We start from the raw sequence: 27,106 nt of genomic DNA on the forward strand, positions 1-27,106 counted from the left end.
CAAAAAATATTCATGAACCTCATCTGCCTCATCTATCTTGCACAAAAATTGAAAAAAAAAAATTCTATTAAAACGGCTTGTAGTACTGCTCAACATTTCTACACTAGCTAGAATTCACAACAAACTCTTTCAGAGTGCTAATAGAAATCAACATCTAGCTGCTACCTTGTATGGACATCAGACCGGTGTAGAAAAAATAGATTCAGGAACAGGTTTGGTGTTGAGCTTTAGTCTGATTTAGTGAATGCATCTCTTAGTAACCTACAATGAATTTACATGGCCAAAAGGTTGTGGCCATCTAACCATCAAACCCATATGTATATTTCTACATGCCTTTCCACATTTAGTTCCCACTTAGCTGTTATAATCACCCCCAAATCTTCTAGGAAGGATTTCCTCCAGATTTTTGGAAGATAGCTGTATGGATTTGTGAATATTCTGCGACAAGATCAGGCACTGATGTTGGATCAGGTGGCCTGGTGCACAAGACAGCATTCTAGTTCATACCCAAGGGGTTCATTGTGGTTGAAGTCAGTGCTGTGGAGGACATCCTGAGATTTTCCACACCAGCCTTGACAAAAATGTCTTCATGGAGCTCTGCTTTGTGCGCAGGGACATTGTCATGCTGGAACAGGTTTGGATCTATTAGTCCCACTGAAGGGAAATTGTAATGCTACAGAATACAAAGACTTGCTAGACAATTCTGTGCTACACTATTTGGCAACAGCTTGGGGAAGAACCCGCATATGGGTTTGATGATCAGGTGACCACATACCGTCGTTGATGGAGTGTGAAGACAAGGCAGACAGAAGGCTAAGAACACATGTGTTCTTAATAGAGACTGTGAGTATTTTTTCTGAAATGTCTTTCTTAACAATATCTGGAAAACAGATATGTAGGTTTTAAAATGCTTTCATGCTGTCAAAGCCTAGGATATTGGTGTTAATAAATACTATAGATAATGTGCTGAAAAATAAAATGAAGAGTCTTACATTGTGGCTAACCAAAGACTCACAAATAAGCTGGTGTGTCCAAGGAAAGAACTGTGTTTGACACTCTGTTCTAGTGTATTCTCTGTGTTTCAGTACTGTATGCTGAAGTATGCAGGGTATGGCTAAACAAATATCATACCTTATCAGCAAACAGAAGGAGTCACTTCTGCACTGCCTAGGGAGGTATTAAAAGCTGTAGTAACCTTGGTTTTAAGAGATTATTTCATACAATCGGGCTGTCCATTGAAATAGGATTTGTATCATTTATTCATGGGACGTTTCTGGCTTGCAATCATTTTGTCATTCCTCCTTTTTGGCCTTGTCAAAATACGGTATACTGATGATCTTGTGATATAGTGAACTGTCATTAGGTGGCAGAGAGTGTAGGTGGCAAAACTGGCGTGATCTGAAGTCAGTTTGCATGTGGATGCATATTTGACAATGAAATGAAAGATTAACCCACACAAAGAACAATTTTTAAACCGCTCTGTTTCTGTTGTGAGATATTTTGATCTTCAGCTCAGGGCCTCACCTAGACTTGTGTCTCCACCACACTTCCAAAGACGCTTTGCGTTTTTCCATTCTGCGCTGGAAGGCCAAACCAGGGCAGGAATTTCCTGTGGCTTGTCTTCGTCTCGAACTGCTGCTGACATCATAGTATATTCTGTCTGCTGTTCAGGATCTGCTTAACAGCATACCATCCCTTGTGGGAGACAATACACACTAGTAAATGTGAGACAGGCCACAAATCTGCATTATCAGAGGTCTGAGACCCCATCATCTTTGACCTCACAAGAATCTCAGATATCCTCTTCCTATTCTCCAGGGAACAACAATGCCATGACAAAGACTTCAGCTTAATCGTCTCTGCTGCTCTTATCTCTCACCCGTCCAATGAGCTGTGGTGGAAGACAGAGTGCCTGTATCTTATCTCTCTTCCACTGGGGTCAGTGTGAAGGCTGGACATGTCAAAACAAGATATCCAAAGGAAAGAAACCAGGAATAAACAAAGACACTCGCTGGCCACTTTATTATTTGCACAATAACAGTTACCTCTTGACCACACTTTTTAGACCAGCAGCAGAAGCAGACTGTTAACACGGGGCAGCTTGGGATTCATGTATAGTAAATCCAAACAAATCAATGATTTTTTTTGTGTTTGTGAGAAACATGGGAATGAAGGAACACCTGTAAAGTTTTAGTAAAGTCATAGCCAGAAAAAGAAAAGAAAAAAATAGGAGCAGTCTCACAGGAGTCCCTGCTGAAAGGCTGTTCTTTCTACACCACGACTTCTCGTTACGCAAATGGGACCTCTGAGCAGATACACATGAACAATTTGCCTAATTTAACAGCTTCCTATGTAGCTATTTTTCTCAGTCTGGTATGAAAATGAGATCAATCAGTTGTGTTACTCTTGGATAAACAAAGAAATCTAAGTTGTACTATGAATAAGGCTGATTCAACCAAAACCTTGAAAGACACAGTCATGCATATTAATTTTCATAATTTAAAATACTGTCTACTAGCATTTTTACTCCTCTACCGAAAGCATATTATGAAGGACATCAAATGTCCTTTGGCAGTAAATCACAGGAAGCCAGCAGAGTATATGACCCACAAGGAAGTGGACAGCCCCTTTTACTTTCATGGAGGCTGTTCAAAAACAGAAACATTGTGCTGTTCATGCATGCTTTATATCACAAAGCTCTCTTTTAATGGTCTGCTAAAAACAGCCGCATCATCTCTCAGCTGTTTGGAAAGCCGGCGACAGAAAGCAACACAAGAGCGTCACAAGAGCTGCTGAGTTGTTCGCAGTCTCAGCGTGCAGCCTCACCCCTATCCTGCTGACCATTTTATTTGATACGCTAACACTAACCCTCCACTGTGTGTACTAATATAATTACTTCAAAAAATAAGACCCCAATGAGTTAAAAATAGTCCATGTACACATGAAAGTCTTTATAAGCAGAAGCAGGATTCAAGTCAAATCCATGAATCTTCAGCTGTATGTTGAGTTTTGAGTGCATAAAGGACAAGCAGATGTACACAAGAAGGTATATACCCTTTCTTTACAACAGTGGATTTGGATTGATTGGTGTCACAAATGCATATTGATTACAAAGCAAATTCTTTGTCACTGCTGTGTAATAGTCAGTCAACTATTGGTTTCATCATACATAAACATAAATCTCCACCATGTTCAAGGCAGCCTGATTGATTTATGAGTTTTCGATGCAAGCTGATGCGACATATCCAGCCTGTCCTCATTTTACATATCAATATCTCCCTGTCTGCACCGTGTGCTCATCATCTCCCAGTCGTCCACTTGTCATCTGTCAGTCACCGTCACTTTACTCCCAAAGGGGAGTTGTTCTGTGCAAACCCTGGCTGTTGCTAATTATCTGTTTCTAACGGTGTGGATTAAATTTCTAATCCTCTGGCTGTTGGCCCACATGCATTCACTGAGACCAATACGCGAATGCACAGATTTCTGACCCTATTGACTGCTAAACTGGAAGTGCTAATGCTATGTCTGCAGTTGGCAGTTCCTAAATAGCCAGCACTTATTGTTTATCTGTCCCACTGTGACATGATGGGCCTGATATAGCCCTCTCTGTGCACAGCAGCTTTTTTCACCACTCATTTCTGACAGTTTGTAATGTACATCGCTATATTTTTGAAAATATTATCCAGATTGTGTGAAAAGAAATTTTTTTCAGCCAATTAGGAACCGAGATCGGTTTTAGTGGCCCGCCTCACAACATTAAGCTCAGCTATGTTGCGCATCTCAAAAACCCGCTTTTTATGTTGTCTCCTGTGGCTCAAGAACTAGGCCATGTCTTTGCTGTGAACCCCCCAAGAAAGCAACCCTCATCACTCTTGCTGTCAGTTTGCTGTTTCATCTTCCCCTTCAAAACATGTTTACGCGGCATGCCAGCAAGTCAATTTGTCTCTTGTGAAGACAGTGAAGTTTGTCATAAAGTCCGAAGAACAGGCACTACCTATGGTTATACCACAGTGCTGCTGAATGCTCGATTCTGATTGGTCAGGAGGTGTTTCTTATTCTTCTATAATATCTCTGAGAGTAGTTCCAACTTGCAATGTTTATATAAATGCCATCTGTTTAATACGTTGTTATTTATCTGTAAAGAATTTTGGATAAATAGATTTTTAGGAGACATATACTGTAGTTAGCATTTTTGGAATGGAGTCTCTAGTGACAGCACAAATTATTTTGTTCCATTAATGTTTAATTCGCTGTGGGATACGTGGAATAAAACACTTCAGGATGTGCTGTTGATGAAAACTAGATCAATTCATTTTGTTCTTTACTTAGTTTAAGAGTCTTGATGATTTCATGATTTATTTTTAGAAAACCACCAAAAACAGCGCTGCGTGAAGATGAGCCAATTAACGCACACCACATTGAGGTTCTCCTTATCAGTAAACCTCTCTTCTCCAGTTGGAAGCTGTACAGAGATTGGTGGAATGAGTAGAACAAGGATGTAGAAGGACGTTCTGATCCTTCTGCTATTCTCATTAAGGCTTCAAATAGCAAGTTGTTACACATGCCACACCTCTCCTTAGATTTCATTTCCTCTCCAGCGGAGATTTCTTTTATTCAAGCAGGTTTCCCTACAGGTTTTACTCTCTAAAATGTCTCTGTTTGAAGCATCAAGGTATAGGGCTGCTTTTCTTCACCTAGAACTTGGCAAATCATGAATTGAACCACATACCAATTTATTTTTGCACAAAACCTGCAGTCTTCGGTTAGACAGCTGAAGATGAAGACAAATTTCATCTTCCAGCAGCATAACAACCAAAGCACAAATCCAAGCAAAGAAATGGCTTCAGAAGAGGAAGATCAAAGTTTTGTAATGGCCCAGTCAGAGCCCAGGTCTAAATCCTATCAAAAATCTGTGGAATGAGGAGGGGGAAGGACACGAAATATCTCCTCCAAATTTCTTATTTCTGGAGCATCTTTGCAAGAAAGAGTGGAATAAAATTTCCAAACCAAGTTGGTGGACTCAAAAAGCTTACAAGGTATGCCGAAAACCTGAGTGCTGTATTCCAAGCAACAGTTGCAAGAGGTTATTGCTGCATTTTTCTATAGTTTTTTTTTTTATTAACTTTAGTGCTTGTTGTGTCACATTTAAGGTGGAAAATGATCTGATATGATTTATCATTGTTTCATTTTTGTACAACACAAAAACTTGCAATAAATCAGGGGCGAGTCAACTTTATATATCTACTGTATTTATTTTAAAAGGTAAAGGATATGTGTACAAACGACGTACCCATGATAGTAGCCTCTTAGCGACTAGTGAAAAAAACACTGTGGTGCATTTCTGTGGTACTTAGATACCAAGCAGGTTATAGCAGGACTTAGTAGACATAAATATCATCTGACATTTAATTAAAAAATACTGTTGTGGGTGCCTTTACAGTAGTCTGATTTCTAACTTGATTTCCCTGTGATTTCTAGTTTCCAATACCGCAATGATTCACTCAGCTGTAATGACAAGCTGTGACAAATGATTTACTACACCCTCCACCCTCTCTCTCTCTCTCTCTCTCTCTCTCTCTCTCTCTCTCTCTCTCTCTCTGCCTGTCTGTCTGTCTTTCTGTGTTAATTCACACTGCCGGGTAAATGAGACTTTAGGAACTGCAAAATCCTGCATTCCTGGAGGATTACATAAGACAGGCACCTGTTTGTTTCTTACAGCCTCATTGTTTCCGCTGCAGTTTTAATCTTTCCAAATGATAACTCAACCTTGAGCACTGGAGCGCTCACATCTTCTAGAAGGTTTAAATCACTATGGCAGTCGAATTGCAGGGAAATGAATCAGCACCTAACGTTGCTGCACAGAATTAAATGTAAAGCCATTTACCCGACAAGCCACGTGATCCACTTTTTCTGATATTTCATGCTTGTTCAAACTGTTGCCGCTTAACTCACTAGCAGCAGAGCCAGGCTTATTTCTGCAAATTAATTTGCATTTGTTATGCTGTCTGTCAGAAGCTGGCCTGCAGCTTGTCTTGTGATGATTATTTTGGGATGCATATAAGGTTACTGTTCAGTTATTAAAGAGTGTGATGGAGAAATCCAAGCTTTTTCACCTGTCCAGACTGTCCTTGATAGAAAAGCCTGTCTTGTTTCCTGTCTTGTTTTTTTGCATGACCAATTGTTTGCTCACACTCTTGTCCTAAGCTGCTGGCTCTGGTTGAATAAATTCTCTGCCAAACGTGTATCAATCCCAGCAGAGAAGGCACAGAGTCCACAGATAATGGTCTTGTTAGAAGAGCATCCTGCCTGTCTGGCTCACAATCATGGATGTAAGCTATTCCGTTATTTTAAAGCACCACCAGGACTTGAGGATAACAGCAGGATCGACTCACAGGCTCACCAAATGTTAAATGTGCTTTTTTGATAGTTAATGATCGTGGAGCAATATTTTAGGCAAATCTGTCGAGCAGTTCCTTCCCCTTTAACGTCATGCGTGGGTATAATTAGCACGACTAGATATTTTTCTTTTCAGTCCCTTTTCAAGAGACACAGGCCCTCCTCCTCCTTCAGAGGAAGAAGAAGAGATTAAAGAGGTCATTTCTTGTCTCTTTAACCTTCATGCTGCTAACACATGGCTGTAAGATTGACTGTTCTGCATGTTGTCCTCAACATAGTGGCTGTTATACACAAAACAAACGGCACATGAGCTGATTAACTACAGCATACGGAAAATGTGCCCCAGCAACTGGACTTATTGACATGTAGCCTGACTTTAACATGGCATGTGGCAAATTAAGGTCACAGAACAAACGAAAGGGAAAAAAGTCATCCATAATAAGAGCTTAATGGCATCACTATGCAAGAATTAAATAACGGTTATGCAGGGACTCATGGGTCAAATATAAGGAATAAATGAACATTTAGCACAGTGTTGTTCCATAATATTACCTGCTGTGTTCAATTTGTAAATCAGTATTGTAAGTATTGTACTAGAGCCCTTAAAACAGTAAATAGACTACAGGGTGGAATCACTAGGACACACTCGTAAATATTAGTCACACCAGTCTTTCCCATCTCTAATTTCTCCACCGCAGTGAACCAAAATTCATTCTATAATGTGCTGTCTGGTGTGATTTTGAAGGTAATGGTTCAGCGAATTGCTAACATTAGTCAGCTAGCAGCAAGCAACAAGTGTCATTAGCTGAAAATTGCTATCTGAGAGACTGATGTGACTGTTATTAAAGTTCCCAAGAAATGGCTTCTTAGCTGTGATGTGATTCTGTATGCTGATGTAGTTCAATCTAAAAAAAAAAAAAATAAACAGAAAAAAAGAAGAAGAAAAAAAGTTAGAGTTACATGGTGTTGAACTGAAGTGACCGACAAAAATGCTAAATATCATGAAGAACAGATACTTACTGTAGAGTCCAGCTGATGGAGAAGACCCGTCAGTATATATAGACATACTCACATTTGATCTGTAGCAGTTGTTAAAACACCTATCACATAACCATAATATTAAACATGGAGTTATATCAATTCCTTTCTGATCAAAACAAATAAACTCCAACCATGTTTTCCTCACCTGAACAGTGGTTGGTAAAAGGAATACTGTTTGGGGAAAACACTCTTCTAAACATCACCAAACCTTGTTTGGTGCTACTTCTGTAGAGCAAGAACCACCTCCAGGCCTGGAGTATTGTGTTGCAATCCACAACACTAAGGGACAGGTACGAAAAGCTCTGAAACACCAGTTTTTGTTTCAAGGGCACTTTTCCTGTTTAGTGCTTTACAGTCTAATAGCAGAGAATTTATTTGATTTTAAATTGACCACATTCTGTGTAGTAGGCTAGTGTAATGTGCAAGAGTTTCCTCTTACAGGTGGATTTAAGAGGCAAGTCACTGATTTTACATTTCTTGTGTGTGTTTGTGTGAGCTGCGTTTTACAAACTCACAGTGTTTTGTGCTTATTAGTTTGGTTGATTACATAGAAATGCAGCCCCAGTGTGCATTTTAACTGCAAAACACCTGCTTAGATTTCATAATAGTTCAGCCTCTTCATAGCTCCAGGGTCAACAGTTCAATCCTGAGCTTGGTTGACCCTTATTATTATGTGGGTTTCCTCTGGGTTTTCCGGTTTCAGCTGGTGTCTTGTCCAGGGTTTATTGTGGCATCACACCTGAGTCTCCCAGGTTTGGGTGTGGATCTGTCACCAGTCTCATCAGTATGACATGATTACTGAAGATGAAGATTGTACTCCTACCTGTTCATTCATTACATATTCATCTCCAGAGAAATGAGTAAAGGGGCAGATGCAGTTGGTGCACTTTTCAGTGAAGAAATGCTGAAAAGTGCGAGTATGTCTCCGGAGAGTCAGTACTGTAAGCTGTCTCAGCCAGCAGACTCTGACATAGTCGTGCATTAAAAAATCTCCTGTTTACAAAGTTGTGTACAGAGGTTGTTGTTGTCGTAGTTGTTTTTTCTGTTAATAAGAGTCACGGTGAATCCTTTGCTTTTTTTTTATTATTATTACCTTGATAGATTTGCTGTTGCTGTTGCTCTGTTTTCCAAAATGTTAAAGAAACAATTCTTACCTAATAAGCAGCTAACTTCTACGAGCATGCACATCATTATGAATGAGTATTCTGAATGTTGTAGACACTTGACACAGAGAGACCATAGAGCAGCTCTGATTGAGTCTAGAGGCAGAGGTTGACCGAGAGCTTGGAGGTTTATCCATGTTAGGAGATCACTGGTGTGGACATCTGGCTGTGTCTGTGATTACACCACATGTGTGATTATAAGCAGGTGATGTACAGCTGATGGGTTGTTATGACAGGAGTACAATACCTTTTCTTTCTTTCTCTCTCTCACTTGCTTGCCCCTTACTTGCTCTTCACTTTCCCGCAGCCATTTTTTCACTCTCTCTTGCTCATCGCCAGAACTCTCACTCGACTGCTCCATAGATGCCTCTCAGACCGCGGTAATATCACTGCTCCTCCAAATGCAGACGTCCCAAAACTTTTTCCTTTTTTTCCCTTATCCCATTTTCCTCCTCCTTTTTTGTTCATTTCTCTGCTTTCTGTCCTGTCTGCCACGGTATTTCTCTCCCTTCTCTCCCTCTGTGTGCTGCCTGTTCTTGCATGGCTCAGGCTGAGGCTTTGAAGTCTGCTGTCTGCTTTAATGAGTGCATTTCTGAATGGCTCTGTGTGTGCTGCTGCAGATTTAGAGGACTGAGGGCACTGCAATGCTACCTTGCTCCCGGGAGCTGTTTCTCTCTCACTTTCTTTCTCTCCCTTCTCTATAAATTTCTGCCTTTATCTCCATTTAATTCTCTCTCTGTCTCAATTTTTCACTTACTCCCTCAGTGTCTTTCTGACACACACACACTCTCTCTCTCTCTCTCTCTCTCTCTCTCTCTCTCTCTCTCTCTCTCTCTCTCTCTCACTCACTCACTCACTTTCTCTTTTTTTCCCTTCACCCTTTCTTTCTCTCCATAATGCCACTTGAACAAGACTTCTGCCTTTCTTGCACTCCAGGGAAATGCTGCTTGGGTTTGATGTATAAATCATCCCCTTCTCGTTTGCTCTTTAATTAATGACCCCCATCTGTTCTCGCCTAGCCACTTAGAATTTGAAAATGCTGACAAACCGCATGAATGGCTCTACTTGTTCATCTGATGCAACCATCCAACAGCAGCTGTGTACAGGAAGCGTACCTGCTCCCAGGTGGCTCACACAGCAGAGAGAGAGAGAGAGAAAGGAAGAGGGAGACTGAAATAGGCAGGAAGGCAAGGATGACTGGCTGCCACCAGTTCCAGGGAGCCAGCTATCCCAGTAAGGCTGTGTGTATGTGTGTGTGTTCGTAGGGTTTTCAAGTGAGCCCCGGCAGAGTATCTGAAGCAGTTATGGAGGCATCAAAGACAAGCGCTGCGGTGAGTCACAGGCTGCCTCGGCCCTTCGCTGTGTCGGAAGTGTGCGGTGTCCATGATGCCCCGCATTGCTGACAGCAAGGGGATAGGTCGAGAAGGCCAGGCTGCATCCCACTTGCATGAATAGACATCAGTGGATGGACAGGCTCCAGCCTCTTTTCTGTGTGCCGATTTTATTGTTGTGTTTGTTTTGATCATGGCTGTTCTCATCACTCCACGCTTTTTGGAAACTTGTTTTATTTTATCTACCCATGTCATTACCACTAGCCGCCTGGCCAGGCACCATCTGTGTGCTTCTCTTTCATTCTCTCATTTTGATTCGGGTAGATACACGAGTTGCTAACCTAAGAGGGTTCATTCAGACTGACACATCTCTTGCATTTTGTATTTTTTGTATGAATTTTTTTGTACAAGCATGCACAGAAATCTCAATTACAGCCTATAAATTCTCATTATAAATATAGGTGTCTGGTAGAGATTCATCACGGTTAACCAAGAGTGTGTGGGTCTTTTATGTACATGCTTTACAGTCTGTAACTTGGCAGAGAAAAAAAAACAAATGGCCAGTCTCTGGCTAACCTTTATTTTATTACTGAGGATTAATAAGCGGCATGTTCTTCACTGTGGGCGCCAGGGCTTAAGGAGTTCACCAACAGAATGTCTGCTCGTGATTTTTACCGCCTCACTGATAATAACTGTGTGAAACTAATTTACTATTAATAATTTTTAACTCATATTACCTGTGTCTCTCTTTAGTTTGTGACCATTGCTCTATACGTGTAATTCATTAAGTTGATTTATTTCATTGAGATGTGGCAGAAGCATGGAAGACTTTTAGGATCCTAATATGAAATATGCTAATCAGTATGCTACTCTGTTTATGCTCTGTAGAATTTGAAGATGAAATTTCAGTTTGAACCTGCAAAACCTACAGATATCATAAAGGATCAGGCAATTTTAACAAACTCATCCCAAGGCAGAAACTACAGTACTTTGATTACTTAATTTGAAGGCTCGATTACATTCCAAACTCAATGCAGCATGTTTTTTTCTGTCCAACAGCAAACCCTGGAGAATAATCTTACCAATCTGGTAAAAAGGAACAGTGAGCTGGAAAACCAGATGGCCAAACTCATCCAGATCTGCCAGCAGGTGGAGGTAGGTCCAGCCAAACTCACAGCACAGCATTATTTATCATCATCATCACCATCACCATCATCAGACCCCCCCCAACCCTCAAATGCCATAAGCTTTACTTAAACAGCGAGACGAGTTTTAACACTTTTGCCCACCATTTCTTATAACAGTTAAACACCTACATTAAAAATAAAAGGCAAGTCTTTTATTTCTCTCTCCTTTTTAGTGACTTAAATATTTAGAATATGTATTAAATTCAATTTATTAAAATGTTAGTCCACTAAAGCAGAGAGTACTAAGGCAAATGATGAATGTCCCTTACAGGAAATCCAACAATATTTGAGCGGTCACTGTCATTCATATAGTCACTTTTCTTTCCTTCTCCCCAGTCTGATCATAAAATATTTTTTTATAATGGAGGAAAGCCTTGAAAATGGCTATAGTCTGCCTGTGAGTCATACAAAATACACCTGTGTGATTTAATAAAGGTCTGAGTCTGGGAGACACAATGACTTACAAAAAAGGTCTAACTGTTAACACATTTCTTTTGTATTATAGTTTTGTGGTTTATCGCTGTCCAGATGAGGCTTATTACTCTCAGATACTCATTTGTCTCAAAAATATATCAGGTTTTTTTTTTTGCAGCATTGATTTAATTTGTGCATGAAATCCATTTAATTTTCTATGAAATCCTTTTTTACACAAACAGTTGGTTGATTATTAGGTAGATACTGTTTGTAAATACACTAAAGTCTATTTCTTTTACACTGGTTTAATAAATTAGTATCTGCCTGTGAATAATAAAAAATTAAGTAAATAATAATGAAAGTATCTGGCAGCTTTCTTTATGGTACACATGCTACATAGGGAGGCGTACATGTACACACAGCCTATTTATGTGACGAGAGACTAGAGCAGTGAGCTGTAGAGATCATTAATGCTCCGTTTTGATGTAAAATGATGTTCAGGGCTAAGTGACATCCAAGGTCAGAGACAATATCATGTGCTGTTAAGGGTTTATAAAAAAAAAAAAAGACTTTTAGAGTACTATATAAAAAAGGCAAAGTGTAGGAACCAGCAAGTGTCCAGCCAAATGTGTTTAAGGTAGCTGTTTACTGTGTAAATTTCGAAACAGAGCCTTTTTAAAACTTGTTTCCCTTCTACAAAATGTTGCAATAAGATGTATCTCATGCCTACATGCCTAAGGTCTTCTTAATTCACATAAACAAAACCTGCCATGTAGCTGTTTGTTTGTTTGTCTCTCCCCAATTTTTTCACTTGCTAATTCCCACCACTAACCAAATCTCTTTCCATAATGCAAAAAGCTACCAACCGGGACAGTGTGCATGCTTCCTCCAAAAAATAAATAAATAAATAAAAAAAGGGCAATTTATCAAAACCACATTCTTTTCGAGCTGCTGCTAATTCTGCTGCTCATTCTGCAGGAAAGCAGAGGAAAGCGGTCCCTTGAACTCTGAATACATGAGCACGCAGATGCCTACGACTGGCTAGAATAGTCATGATCGACAGGAAAAAGCCACAGATGGTTGTGGCATCATCAGGATTCAAATTCACCAGCTCTGCTGATGGGGCAATTACTTTTCTGTTGCACCACTCAAGAGTTTATTGCTTTTAGCATGCATGTCTAGGCAAAGTTTGTGCATTAGCGGTGGCGTTCAAGTGAGCTCCATTAAGAGAGTTGTGCATCTAAAAAAGAATGAAATGGGGTCATAAAAAGAGCTCTTTTCTAGTCATCTATAAGTTATGATGGATGATTTGGAGGGTTAGAGAAGTTTTTATAGCATAATGGCACCAGTGATCATGATCATGGTCTTGGTGCAGGGCTCTCAGTAGAAGTTTTCTGGTAAAATAAGGATTAAATGAATTTTAAATAATTACAGATCCATTACGGTGCACCCCACTTCTTTATTTTTAAGTGATGGAATACCCCAAGAATTTTATGGTTTAAGTCAAATTCCCCACCTTTTCCTCCAGAAGCTGGACATCTAAGCCATAGCAATTTACTCGTTTTCACTTTGAAAAATTGGATTTATGTACAAAATTGTACAAAACACAATGTGGTACTGGCCACCACAATGCAGTCTATTTCTTCTCCATTCATATTTAATAGCTCGGTCCAGTATCTCCCTCTCGGTGAGAACACAGCCGTGGGCCTCAGAGGATTGTTTCCTGGCCTTTCACTGGGGACTTGCTGTCCCATTTTGTCCTGAGATGTCTGTGCACAGAAAAACCAAGCTGTAATCAGCAGCAGGACAAAAACAGAGCTCTCACTCTTGCTGGCATCTGCTCTGTGCTGTTAAGATTGTGTGTGTGTTTTCCCCGAGATGTCCCTCACTGGTGACAGGCTGCAGGGACCCCCACGTGTGCAGATTAGGAGATTAAACGTACCGCAGGGTCTCACTGAGACAAGGAGTCAGGCTTTGATGAGAGGAGCCATTAGCCAAACCCACTGCAATCAGCTCATGCTGCAACAGCTTCTTCTCACGGACTAAAATCAGAACTTGCACAGTCAAAGCTGGGTTGCTCAATCTGCCTTTGGTTAAATCTGTTAAAAGCAGTGGGTGTGGAATATATTTCAAAGAAGTGAAGGAATTAGCCAAAGTTCCCTGCAGGCTTTGATGTATTTTTTTTTATTAATACACACAGACAACAGCAGGCCTGCAACCTCTTTAAAGTGTAGACCCCTAAAAGATTAATCAGACAGAATAGTGTGAGAGTGTGGAGCTGGCAGCTGCGCTGTTCCACATGCTGAAGGTGTCAGTGTGAATGAGGTCCCATGAACCTCAAACCCCAAGTTCCTATAATATATCCAAGGAACAAATGACTACATAGTAAGGATGCAGTTGGAGCCCAAGAAGGTTAACAAGGTTATTGTCACTTATTTCATTTTAATCACTCTATTATTAAGTCACTTGGCTTCTTTCATTTGTTGGCCTTTGGATTGTTACCCTCTTGAACTACTTACTTCTGCTAATGGGATCACGGCCCGATGGAATTAATTGTATCATAGTATGTGTGTGTGTGTTAATATGTGAGATTAAAACAGTTTAAGCAGCTCTAATGTGTACGGTGAGCTTTTGGTGAAGATTGGCATGTGGTGCGAGGAAAGGGCAAGAGTGTGCAAAAGAGTCACAACTTTTTGTTGTATCAAGTCTGTGTTGCTTACAAATGGATCTTCACATTGAAGGTCATACAGTGACTAACCCAAACTTCCCAAAATCCCCTCTGCAATGACGCAGCCCTCCTCACACACAGTTAAATGTGCATTGTGCATACTGATGCACCCTGAGCAGGAAGAAGTCAGTGGGGCAAGCAGAAAGCAGGATTAGCATGCAGCACACTGCACTGCTCTGAGTATAAGTGTCATGACATCATCTCTCTGCTTTCTTTTCTTCTTTCTTTCTGCAGGTAAATACGGCCATGCATGAGGCCAAACTGGTGGAAGAGTGCGACGAGCTGGTGGAAATCATTCGTCAGAGGAAGCAGGTCATCGCTGTAAAGATCAAAGAGTCAAAGGTACACTAGCCTACACTCACCTCCTCCAAGACAGCACACGAGGGAAATTAATTGCAAATTTGACTCAGCCCCAGAGGTGCTACGTCTGGCTGCGCTTGTGAGTCGCATGTCAATCAAGTACACCTAAAACAGGCTATTAAGTATTCAGACCAAGTGACATGATAGAGCCAAAAATCACTTCAACCGTAAAAAAGGAACGGGTTGTGGAAGCAGGTTTTTAAACAGCCTAGGCTCCTCACAAGCTTCAGTTTCTTCTTTGTCTTTAAAGACCCATCTGTGCTCGCTCCCCAGCAACCTGTCAAATAGAGAGGCCCATATGGAGACGACAGCTCTGAGCTTACTCTCAAAACTCATCACTAGATCTGTCTCAGTGGAAGTGATGCTGCCGGACCTATCACTTGCCTTCTGTCCTTGACGCTTAAAATAAAGGGAGGGATTGCTCATGATAACTGGCTTATTGTTCTGATAACAAACCCTAAGAGATAATCATTTTTTTCCCTCCATGGGGTGATCTCTAAGGACTTGTGTTGCCTATTTTGAGAGACCTGGAGAGATGGGGATATTGCCCTAATGGAGGAAACTGTTCGTCCAGACACGGGAATTTACAAGCAGAGTGCTGAGAGGAGCTGGTCTTGAAGGGGAAAGAGGGGCTGAGAGAGGAAGTGAAAGGGAGAAACAATGCTCATGCGAGACCAATGAGATTAAACAGAGAGCCAGACTCAGGTTTATTCCAGCCAAGCATGGTGTGTTGATTCCAGCCATGTGAGATCACTTAACATGTATCCTCTGGCAAGAAGAAGCAGTGCTTCACTAATGCCAACCAACAAACCCAAACAAGAAGGCCAGTCCACTGCACTGCACTGTTCTTTTCTGGGTTAACTTAACTGTTGGTGCACCATAGGACTAGATTCTGGGTTTTTTGTTTTTGTTTTTCTTAAGAAACTAGCTGGGTGATATTCCTGAGTCGCTGATTTGTTCGTTAATGCTAGTGTTTTGTGGATGTTAAATTTCACTAAATAGTTATTGAAATAACGTCTTTCTTCAAAATGCCTCTGTTAGCGTACTCTCTTTTGTTAAGTTGTACTCACTGGTAAAATATTACTTTCTATTGTTGCTTTTTCTTTATTTTTCTTTCTTTGTTTATTTTTATTTTAAGCCTTTACAGCATGAAGTGCTACGTAACTCATCCTTTTTGGGTGCACCACTTCTTGATCTGGAATCATACTCTACATACCCTAAAGACCTTGCTATTTACTGAACTTACACAGCTCTATCAACAACAATTCATTTAGTGTTTGGGCAATCTCATTTCCTGAGTGTAGAGCATGATAGCTGGATTGGTCACCGTCTAGTGGGGTGAAGGAGGCCCAGGCAGGTGTGCTAATTTATAGCACTGGCTGGCTATCACATCTAGTGAGATTGATTTGATATGACAGGTCTCTGGAAGCATAAAAATACTGTTGAAATTATGTCACTGACCTTTCAAAATTGCCCTAAACACAAGTGTTGAAAAACAGGAGCAGGTTGAGTCTAGTAGAGATCATACCTTTGTAATAAACATGTCAATCCAGAGCTAGTATGCTGTATCTCTCCTTTAATGCACAATAGATGATTGAACTATTTTAAGGAATACTCAGTTTATCATCCTTTTGTCCATGAGAAAATAATTGTATTAGTAATGCGTCAAAGTGTTGACAGGTTTCGCGAGAACTTGAGCCTCAGTGTCAACAAGCTTGTTTAAGCAGGTCTGGGGTGTGTACACAGCAATGCGGTCAGGCTTGCCAATTTTGCTCCCTGTGTTTCCCACAGGTTTTAAAAGGGATGGATGGAGACAGAAAGAGAAAACAATAGTAAGACACTCCAGTATGAACTTGGAAAAGGCGTATGTTATTTTTTGTTTTTTGTAGGAGAACAATGCATACCACTGTTCGTCTAGACACAGAGATGCAGCGGGAGAATATTATCTGCATGTTTAAAGCTTCATCTGGAAAACAACAGAGAGAAATATTTCCAGCTGCTCCCAGCTTTAGCACATTTACATTTTTTGAAAGAGAGGCTGTGCTAACATGTTTCATGAGAATTTGTTGGGACAAGTGCTGTCAATGTCACCGTGAGAGTTAGAGCCTAGTCCTACTGTATGTCAGGATGCACAGCAAGGTAACAAAATGTCTAAGAATAAGGATTGATCTGATATGTGATGAGGAAAGCATTTTGCATAGTTTGAGGCGGTCCTGTGATGATGAGATATTTTTACATGAATGGCCTAACCAAAGGACATCGTCATCAGTCGACTAGAAACCAGCATTTTTAATCAATTTTCTTATCAGCCTGCAGCTTTTACATAGCAATCATGTCCTTTCTGTGGCTGGATGAGCACACAGAGGTCTTATAAGACTGGTTAAGGGCACATCTTTGCTTCATTCTCGTGAATACTGAGGGGAGACGTACTGGAAGAAATGTCCTTCCACATTTTATTTAACTGTGTATATTTTTTTATTCTGGTCATTGGGCTTTGATGAACAGTGTTGCCATTGTTGTCATTGTTGGGGTTCTGCTTATATAGCCAGTATCTATTTCAGTATTTTTACTTGTTATATGTTGTTTTCTTTGGTTGTTACTTGGTAACATCTTGCTTATGGTAACATCTCATGTGAAGGTGCTTTAATATGAATTAAGGACGTGAATTTCGTTAAAATCCGGTATTAGTATTATTCCAAAGTATTATTTGAATAATATTCAAACTTGAATACTTTACAATATTAACAAATGAATACTTTATGAATACTGCTGTACTGTTTTTATGGAGGCACAGTGCGCTGTTTAAACCTTCCACATGGTAGTGAGTTACTTTCAGCATGCAACCATCTCCTTACAATAAAGCCACAAAATCTCTTTACTCCAGCCATAGTTGTTCTGTGGAGAGAGCAGCCAGAGCTTCAGGGTTTACACCTTGCAGCTCAATTAAACTTTCATCAAACTCAAATTTGGCCTATTTGCCACTTGCTTTTCAAAGCTCAACCACCGAAACAAGCTGCTGTACAAGAGCAAAACTCAGTTTGTTCAGACACGGGGAATAAAATCTCTCCATGTTGCAGGATTGAATCATTGACCCTGGGCTACTGCACAGAGATAGCAGGGTGAGCGAATACCAGCAATGAGAAAGACACAAAAAGACAACAATAGACCTATGCCTCTTTATCTTAAATTGAAATATGTTTTTACAAAATAGCACCCAGAATAATAGACTGCAGAACTGCTTTGAACGCTGCTTGAGAGTGCAGCGCTCACAACACTCATAACTTGCCAGCAGCCATACACCTCCACACTGATGACACACTTTCAGCAACTGTGATAAATAATACACTAGTTCATAAGTGATTTTTATTATATTATAATTATAAAGATTCTCTTCAAAATCCAATGTCCAAAAATATGGACCTGTGCCTATTAGAAGCATTTTCTATCAGTCACAGCAAGTTGTGCAAGCTGAAGAACTGTGACTTGTATTTAGGGCAAAAACAAAAGAAAATAAAGGGCTTGTACCCAAAGCTAAATTTGTGAAATATCAGTGAAAAATATCAATTCTATGCTAATCCAAGGTAGTTATAATATTAAGTGGCTCCACAAGTCTACACTAATTGCTAAATTTAGCAATTTAAACTGCAATTTAGCTGGATTCAGGTTTTGTACAGAAATTTTGTTTCATTTTTTTTCTCCACAATTCATTGAAAAGATTATCCATAGGGGGTTAAGCATCATGCATCACTTCCAACATAGTGTAATGTAAAGGAAATATGATATACCTTGTGGGAGTGTTGGACTGATTCAGTGTGTGTGTACTGTATCTCTGTCTCTATCTTTGTAGGTGATGAAGCTCCGTAAGCTGGCTCAGCAGATCGCTAACTGTAGACAGTGTCTGGAACGCTCCAGTGTTCTCATCACACAAGCTGAACAGAGTCTTAAAGAGAACGACCATGCTCGCTTCCTCCAGACTGCCAGAAATGTGGCAGAGAGGTGAGGTATATGCATAAACACATAAGGTGTTTCTCTACACCAGTCAGCATTTCCCAGCATGAAGTCAACTTTTAGCACGTCTGCAAATTTAATATGCTCTGAGCGCTACAGATCACAGTCTGCATTCGGCTCCGTCAGTATTTTGAGCACACGGTCACACTGGATTTTGAAGAACCCTGAAGGGTGCTATGGCTTCTACAAAGTCTCTCTGCATGCACAAGTGCCTGAATGCTGCACTTTCTTCCCATCAGGTTTAGCTTGTAGTGTCAAGCCTCATAATATACAATAAAATCCTACTCATAAAATACAACATTTTCTTCAGATGTTTCCCACAGGCAGGGTAACAGCAAACCTTGCTTTCTGCACACCTTTCACCTGTTTAGTATAGTTAAAAATAAAATAAAAATAAAGACTAAAAAGATATATCCTTTTTAAGGAGGTAGCATACAAGATACCTACAATGCTACAGAGAGTAATTATAAGTGTGAGATATAAGTTCTCATGAAATGGCTGTGACTTGAATTATGTTGACAGGCTTTCTTTTAAAACAGGAGCTAATTGTGTTAAAGTGCTTGACTAATTTACAGAAAAGCCAGTAGCATTCAGGATACACAACACACATGCCAAATTTATACAAAATTCACAGTAGCTTAGCAAACTATCTGTGGGTAATAACTGAAGTGTTTTTTTCGCACCTGTCTTTACCCATTTCTGTTGATTTCTACAAAAACAATATCCTAGACGACAGGATTCTGTGTGTTTATAGAGTAATTCAATACATATGTGAGTCAGGGTTGACTGTCAGTGGTGCCAATGATGACAGAAAGGCATGGAGTCATCATTAGGAGGTATTTGAATTGTCTGAATTGGTGGATAAAATATTACTCTTTAGCAATGGAGAAGCTCAGACAGTGTACAGACAGAAGATATTCCAGCTCTAAGGATCCCAAGGTTGGTAAAACCCTCCTTGGAAAAGTGCCACACAAACAAGTCTCTGTACAAATTCCACCCTCTTCCAAAAGAAAAAACCCCAAATATTTTTCTGAAGCCACAGGGCCATAAAAACACAGACAAAGCATGTTTCAAGACCTTCCTCTGCAGCATGGACCTATATATTGTAGATAACATTTCAAAACAAGATCAATATAGTATGATTTACCAAAAATAGCTTTAACAGCTTTTTAAGCTTTAACTGTAACAAATTATAAAATTATATTATGTATTATTTTTTTTTTTTAAATTTTTTTTTTATATTTTTATAAAAAAAAAAAAAAAGAATAATAATAATAATAAGTATTATGATATTGTATTATATTAGTGTGCTTACACCATGCCACAGCAATGCGTGTGAGACCGGGGACCCATAATTGCCCCATCAGTACCATTACCAACAGTATTACGTCTCTTTGATTGTGCTCTGAGATGAGATTGTAACATGGCTGTCACAGTAAAATAAAGCTAAAAGGGCTAAATAAAGTTTAACGGCGAGTGGAGCTTGCTTTCACAGCGCATCTGTCTCCCTTTCACTGACACCCAGGGTTGCCATGGCCACAGCCTCCTCACAGGTCCTTATCCCGGATGTCAATCTGAATGAGGCCTTTGACAATTTTGCCCTTGACTTCTCCCGAGAAAAGAAAATCCTGGAGGGGCTGGATTACCTGACAGGTGAGTCAGACACACAGCATCCCTACAATTCCTTTTCTGAGCAGGGAAATAAATTATGCTAACAATGAGCTTTATATATTTTCCAGCCCCTAATCCGCCATCTATTCGAGATGAGCTCTGCACAGCCTCCCACGACACCATCACCGTGCACTGGACCTCTGAGGACGAGTTTAGTGTCACGTCTTATGAACTGCAGTACACTATCTACACGGGCCAGACCAACTTCATCAGTGAGTACTATATTAAAATACGGAGTATGGCATGTGCCTTTTTCACATTTAGTTTGCCTTTGCAATATGAAGCTTTGTGTGATTTTTGAAGAATACGTATTGAATTTGCAGTCCAAAATTAGAAATATGAGCTGCTAAAGTCAAGAATGTGCTTCTGCAGTGCAGGATGAGATCAGGTTTTATGTAAGTTAGAGCCCAGCAGAACAGTGTTTGTGCATGCTCTCCATTATATAACAAAGCTTCTTGTGAGGTCTGCTTTCCAGAGGATTCGCTGCTGACACAAATCTTTCTGGCATCGGAAATATGCTTGACTCTCATTTTACAATTTATGATCTCCTACTAGTACCACACCTTTCATTTACATGCATGTTAATGAAAGTCCATTTTTGGACTAGACAAAAGTGGTGACATCATTATGCTTGACATGATCTTGGCAGAGGAAGGCGTTTAAGAGGAGAGAAAGTGAGAAGTGCAATCCAGAGGCCCAGTTCTAGAGTGGCACTCGAAACAGCACCACGTTTTTCACATACTCCTGTACACTCCCACTCAAATACACACTGTGCTTATCATTTCTTTATTCTATCTCACTTTTTTTTCTCCCACATGTTTCTCTGCCCTTTCCCTCTTTTCTTTACTCACCATATGTCTCTATTCCTCTCTCTCTCACTATGCTGGAGTGAGCTGTACTCATCTAGTTACAGCAGCACTTTTTTAGCTACTAATAGCCCAGAGACTCAGGAGCACTGGTCTGGCCACTGTTACTGCAGCCTCCTTAGAGAATTCAAGCCGAGAGGCTGAGAAATGGAGAGGAATGCTTTCTTCCCCGATTGACAACTTTTTCCATTGCTCTCTGGATGCAAGCACTTAAGTGAAGCCACTAGCTGGTTATTGGTAGCATTTGCTTCTATCCCACGAGGAGAAATATGAGCCCTTTCCATTTTACTTTGCTTGGTTTTTACACATAAACAATCCATTCAGAAGACATCCGCATTATTTTTTTATTACTAACCAAATCAAATTTAAGGCTTAAGTCTGTTGTTTTTTTTGCTGTAAATGTTTCTTCTGATAGGTTTCAGAGGAATTGCCTCGAAGTAATTTGAAAATATTGAAAAGGTTTCCTGGGAATGCATTGAATAAGTGTTCTTGTTGCATTTAGTTATTATCGATTTGACAAAAAAAAATCTAATTGACAACAGTTAGTTTTAATTTTCTTTTATGTTACTCCAGTTTTCTTTCCAAGATAAACAAGCATATGTGCCGTCCCTGTTTAAAACATGCAAAACAGCTATAAATTTACCTTGCCCTTCTCTACAGGTCAGATATCAGCAATTACCTGTTTGGCACAGACACAAAAGCAGCCCTTGGTGGCTAATTAAAAACGGCTCCAAAGACAGCTATCTCAGCCAGATCTCACACTAATGGGGTAGAAGTCGAGAAGTGAAAAGCTTTCTCAGTCTCTTGTTCAGGGACTGCACTCTTCCAGACCAGTCATTAGCCCAAGCATGGAGGATGGGTTATCCTGCTGCTTTTCCCATTCACATGAGCTGTCCTGGCATCATGCACGATTACATCTGACCTGAGCTAATGCTCTTTACTCCGCTTTTATTGTGACAGTGATTGATTGTGATGAGGATTGCTGGCATTGCATGCTAAGCCAGCAGCAGAAGGCATTTCCAGCCTCACAGGCGCTCACACTTGTGCTGCGTTGCACAGATTTAGTCCTTTTTGTCCTTACCTCTGTACATCTTTTAAAGTGGAGAGAACCGGGGGAATGCTGATCTGATATCAGGGTAAAATTTTGAATTATGTTATAGTAAGCAGTGGAAAGAGTCATCTGATCAGCATGCGTCTAAGCGCTTATTCATATCTCAAGCTCGTTCATGAATTATAGGTTTGTTTGTATTTTACTATTTGATTATTTTGCCAGGTGGCTTATTTCATCTCAGAGCAGGGTTGAAATGAATGAATGACTTTGACTTTTACAAGACAGTGTACTATCAAATGACAGGTAATGCAAAATAAAGTGAGTGAAGGGACACAGAAATAATGGCACAGAGGACACTGCCACTCCTTCACAGTCAAATGCAGTCATTACACACAAAGGCTTTGAAATTGAGCAAAGAAGAACATTTTCAACACGTTTCCACCTACTGAGAAAGTTTATTCCAAGTGTAATTATAATGGAAATCTAAAGGCACTTGTTGATACATCAGTAAATATTTCTGCATAAGTGTATGTAGAATGCTATTGGGAACTGTTTAGTCAGCTGTATTTTTAAATTGCAGCAATGCATTTGTTTATATAGTCAGATGCTCTGGATCTTTTATTGGCGGTAAGTAAGTAAGATTTGAGGAAACAAGTTTCATGTACAGAATTTTAAGTAATCAAAATTGGTAATCATCTGTGCTACAGAACTAGTGGATAGAGGATTGGTTATGCTGTATAGTTCCTTTAATAACCTCTTCTTTTTTCTTTTTCTTTCTTGATGTTAATAAGCTAATAAAAAAAGTACAGCAGTGCCTCTGTCCTGAAGACTTTCCCTCAGTGGAAAACTTAAATAGAGCAGCTCTGACTTTCATAAATGTTAAATATCTCTTTACAAAAAGCCTCTCTATATCTTTGGCTGTTAAATAATAACTAGCTGTTATTCTAAAGCTGTTTATTGTGTGGCATAATTTTTAAGGTCGTCGCCATTCAAGTCCCTGTGACAAGTTGTTACTATAGTTAGGATAACCTATTAGCATGAGCAGATAAATATACACTTGTGCTTTGCCAGGCAGCAGGTTCTCTTGTTAGAGCCCTGCTGTTATAGAGGATTAATCAACACAATTCAGACCACTTGGATTAAAGAATTCTAGAGTGCTCAATGAAGTGCCTGATTAGCCTGGAAGATAATAATGTACACATGATGTCATTGTTTCAAGTTCATACTGAGACCGGTTTCAGGGAAGCTACTGCAGGCTTATTTGTGATAACATTGTCCATGACTCCTGCAAAAGCACAGTTCTTTATAGTGCAGATATTCATAAGCTGGGCTTTTGAGGATTGCTGAGAAAAATGAGATGAGAATAAAGGCCTCTGAGGCCACCTATGATAAGGGCTAGACTTGGTGTGATGGCAGGAATGGTATGTATCTGCTTGGGTTATTGAGATGCAGAATGCAAGCTGCTCACATACATTAAGGGTACAGTCAGTGGCATCTTTTACATGAAAGCACACCTGCTTAAACAAAAACACAGTGCATATACATAAAAACTCACTGCTAGGTTTAGATTCACAGGCAGGGACTGGAACATCATAGTACTCTTCAGATGTTTCCTCATTTTTATTTCATACTTATATCTGCCTACACACACATACTGAAAAACTGGAAGTGATAATACTGTGTGCAATCCTTCTACATTCAGTGTTCTTTGCTTTTTTTTATCATTTCATTCAGAGCAGTCAGTCGTCAAGTTTGAATGACAATAAAACATCCTCATACTGTAGTAGCTATACTAATAACCCATTTTTTCCTTGTTTTTTTTTCCCATGTCTGTTAAAAATTACCCAAGAATCAATTGAAACACATGAAAGGCACCTTTGAGCTTGTCTTCCCTTCTTTATTTGTGACAGTTGAAGTGTTTATATTTTCTACTTTATACTGAATTATCTTGAAGAAGTCCAGGGCAAAGGAAAGATATAAACTGTTGAAGGATTTTCTCAGTACAGTATGTGGTTGGTCAGAATGAGTGACAGTGAATGTTTGACTGGGGCTGTTTAAAAGTGCGTTTTTAATGCCGTTCAGCTGTCCTTTCTGGGCGACGTACTGGAATCTTGTTTTCTAGGTGTAGGCGTTTGACATTTAATTTCAGTGATTTTGTAAGATAGAGTGCTAATCCCTGGGGCGGACATATTGTGGTTGCTTGGTGGAAAGGAAGCACGTCTGCAACTCACACACTGGAAGTATTGACAGTCAGATTCATGTCTATGCACTGATGTTCTCTCGAGATGCTTTGTATAAATGGTAACACCATAAGAATCAGGGTTCAGGAAGTGTATATTGCTGGTTCTGTTTGCTTGAAGCACGCATCCTGGAACCCCACAGAGACAAATCGATATATCCCTACATGGTGGGAAAAAAAACATTTGTAAAGTAGGAGAGCAAGATTTCATATAGTATTTCCTTTGAAACTATAGAAACCTCCGGACCAGCAGGTGCAGGAATAATAAACCAAAATAAAGGAGTTTATGCAAGTGACATTTATGTGCAAGTGATTAATTAAGAAGGGTTAGTTTCTTTGTGTGTTCTTTTGTTCTAACACATTGTGCCTCTCTGTCTTCTCTCTCTCTCTCTCTCTCTCTCTCTCTCTCTCTCTCTCTCTCTCTCTCTCTCGCCCTCCCTCTTTCTCTCTCTCTCCCTCCCTCTCCCTCCTCTGTCATTCTTTCTCTCTCTCTCTCTCTCTCTCTCTCTCTCTCTCTCTCTCTCTCTCTCTCTCTCTCTCTCTCTCTCTCTCTCTCTCACACTGTAGGTCTGTATAACTCAGTGGACAGTTGGATGATTGTGCCCAACATCAAGCAGAATCATTACACTGTGCACGGACTTCAGAGTGGTACTCGCTACATATTCTTTGTCAAGGCAATCAACCAGGCTGGCAGCCGTAATAGCGAGCCAGCACGCCTCAAAACCAACAGTAAGTCACACATACCACAGCGAGGAAAAATAAAAATGTTTTTAAGCAACAAACTTAACGAATCACTTTAAAACCTTTATGTTCCCACTTGTTATGCATATAATTTGGCCTTTTTTCAAAATATGCATTTGGTTCATCAGTACCAAACTTCCAGAGGCTGTATGTTTGATAAGAATTACGATCTGTAGCTAATGAAAGATCGCTATTTAAATTCTGTTCTGAAAAATTGGTTGACTCAGCGTGTAGATTAATCTGTCGGGTAAAGACGCGCAATCGGGTAAATTATGTAGATCTGTCACACACCAGCTTTTTATCATTGTTCCATCGATAGAGAGAAACCGAGCCTGCTGATAATAATAGCACTGTTGTGTAGCGTGGGTGTTTGTGTCCAGATGTCACCTGCATGGTAACACCTCATCCCGCCTTCTCTCAATCATGTTACAAAACACCCACATGCTCTAGTAGATATTATTTAAACAGATGACTGGATGAGAGGCTTTATGCTGCTCTGAGGTGCTTTAGGAGTGAAATACAGGCTGGAAGCAAAGGTTAATGTTTTATTCTCTTATTGTTTCCTCTATTTTTTTTTACCACCCAGACGCTGTATTTTATTTTATTTTAATATTTATTTGTTTATTTATTTTTTTGCTTTATTTGTTTGCCTGATAAATTCCTGTGGCGTTGGCTTGGGTTTCCAGTGCTGTTAGTTTACTCAACACACAGCATGCCTGGTAAAGACTTGCTTTAAACAGTGACAGAGCTAAGGCCAGTTAAGGGAATCTTATAGTAAGGGTCATGTTACTCAGCAGGTGTGTTTACCAGGAACACTGTTGCATAGCGCAATTTTCAGTCTTGAGAGTCTGCACAAGGCCGCAGTGCCTCCTGTTCTTGAGACTTTGTGCATGTCCCTCATCTGTTTTCTTTCCCCTTGCCCCTACATGTACACTCTCACACAGCACAATAGATTAATCTAAGAAGTAGCACTCTTATTTGAATGCATTTACATAAGCGCTTTGTGTTTGATTAAGAGATTCAGAACGAGCAAATTCTGAAACACTATTGTCTTTTGTTTCCAGCAAGACTCTGTCTCAGCTTGATCAGCTGGCTGTAATTATCCAGAAGCAGAGCTGCTGCTAAATGCATCATTAAAATGAAGTCTTGCTAAAAGCAGAAACACAACTCCACAAGTAGTCAGAGTGTGTGGGGAGAATGTAGCTAGCAACAAGAGTCAAGACGAACTTGTCACTTGTCATCTTGACCTTTACTTGTATATAAGTATATAGAATCTTGGTACATATACAACACAAGGTAAGAGAAAGAGTGCATAAACTAAATATCTACAAGAAAGCAGAAAATTTAAATAATATATATTTTTTCATTTAGGAATTAGCCTCAAAGATTTATTAATTTAAATCATTTAACGTGCAGTTGTTGATTGGAGGATCAGGGTTCAAGTCCCAGCACTGGATACTGTTGGGCCCTTGAGCAAGGCCCTTAACCCTCCCTGCTCCAGGTGTGCTGTATCATGGCTGCCCCTGTGCTCTGACCCCAACCTCAAAAGCTGGGATATGCGAAGAAATAATATCACTGTGTTGTAATGTATATGTGCCAAAATTAAGGCTTCTCTTCAAGTCTATTGGGATATTAATAAACCCCATCAGACAGATTCAAAATGACTTGATATGATTAATTAAATGGCATTTGGGATTAATGTGTGATAAATGAGTGGGCAGTAATACCTGTCAGAAATTTCATTAAAGTTCACTATTTATGCATAACAGCTCTTACTGCCCTTTTTTCTGTCTCATGCAACTTCCAAAATGTTTAGTCTACTAAATGTTTTGTTGTTGTTTGTTTTTGATACTGGCATTCAATCCATTGTGTATTCAAGCTTTATATTTATTGAATTTGTGTGTGTGTGT

The 27,106-nt window shown here is 39.8% G+C and overlaps 1 protein-coding gene across 8 annotated transcripts in view; it reads left to right on the forward strand.

Moving 5' to 3' along the window:
* The window catches only part of mid2 (midline 2), a 113,829-nt gene that overhangs the window by 79,671 nt on the left and 7,052 nt on the right, over positions 1-27,106 (forward strand). For 6 of the 8 annotated variants that reach the window (XM_060884653.1, XM_060884652.1, XM_060884651.1 and 3 more), the window contains 7 exons: positions 9,866-9,931; positions 10,991-11,086; positions 14,495-14,602; positions 18,468-18,616; positions 20,154-20,281; positions 20,368-20,511; positions 25,023-25,184. In XM_060884653.1, coding sequence (XP_060740636.1) covers positions 9,866-9,931; positions 10,991-11,086; positions 14,495-14,602; positions 18,468-18,616; positions 20,154-20,281; positions 20,368-20,511; positions 25,023-25,184 — 853 coding nt within the window. The remainder of the gene's footprint in view (positions 1-9,865; positions 9,932-10,990; positions 11,087-14,494; positions 14,603-18,467; positions 18,617-20,153; positions 20,282-20,367; positions 20,512-25,022; positions 25,185-27,106) is intronic. The other 2 variants (XM_060884656.1, XM_060884655.1) reach the window with 1 other exon arrangement.

Source organism: Tachysurus vachellii, chromosome 13, assembly GCF_030014155.1.
Source record: "Tachysurus vachellii isolate PV-2020 chromosome 13, HZAU_Pvac_v1, whole genome shotgun sequence".
Classification (NCBI taxonomy): domain Eukaryota; kingdom Metazoa; phylum Chordata; class Actinopteri; order Siluriformes; family Bagridae; genus Tachysurus; species Tachysurus vachellii.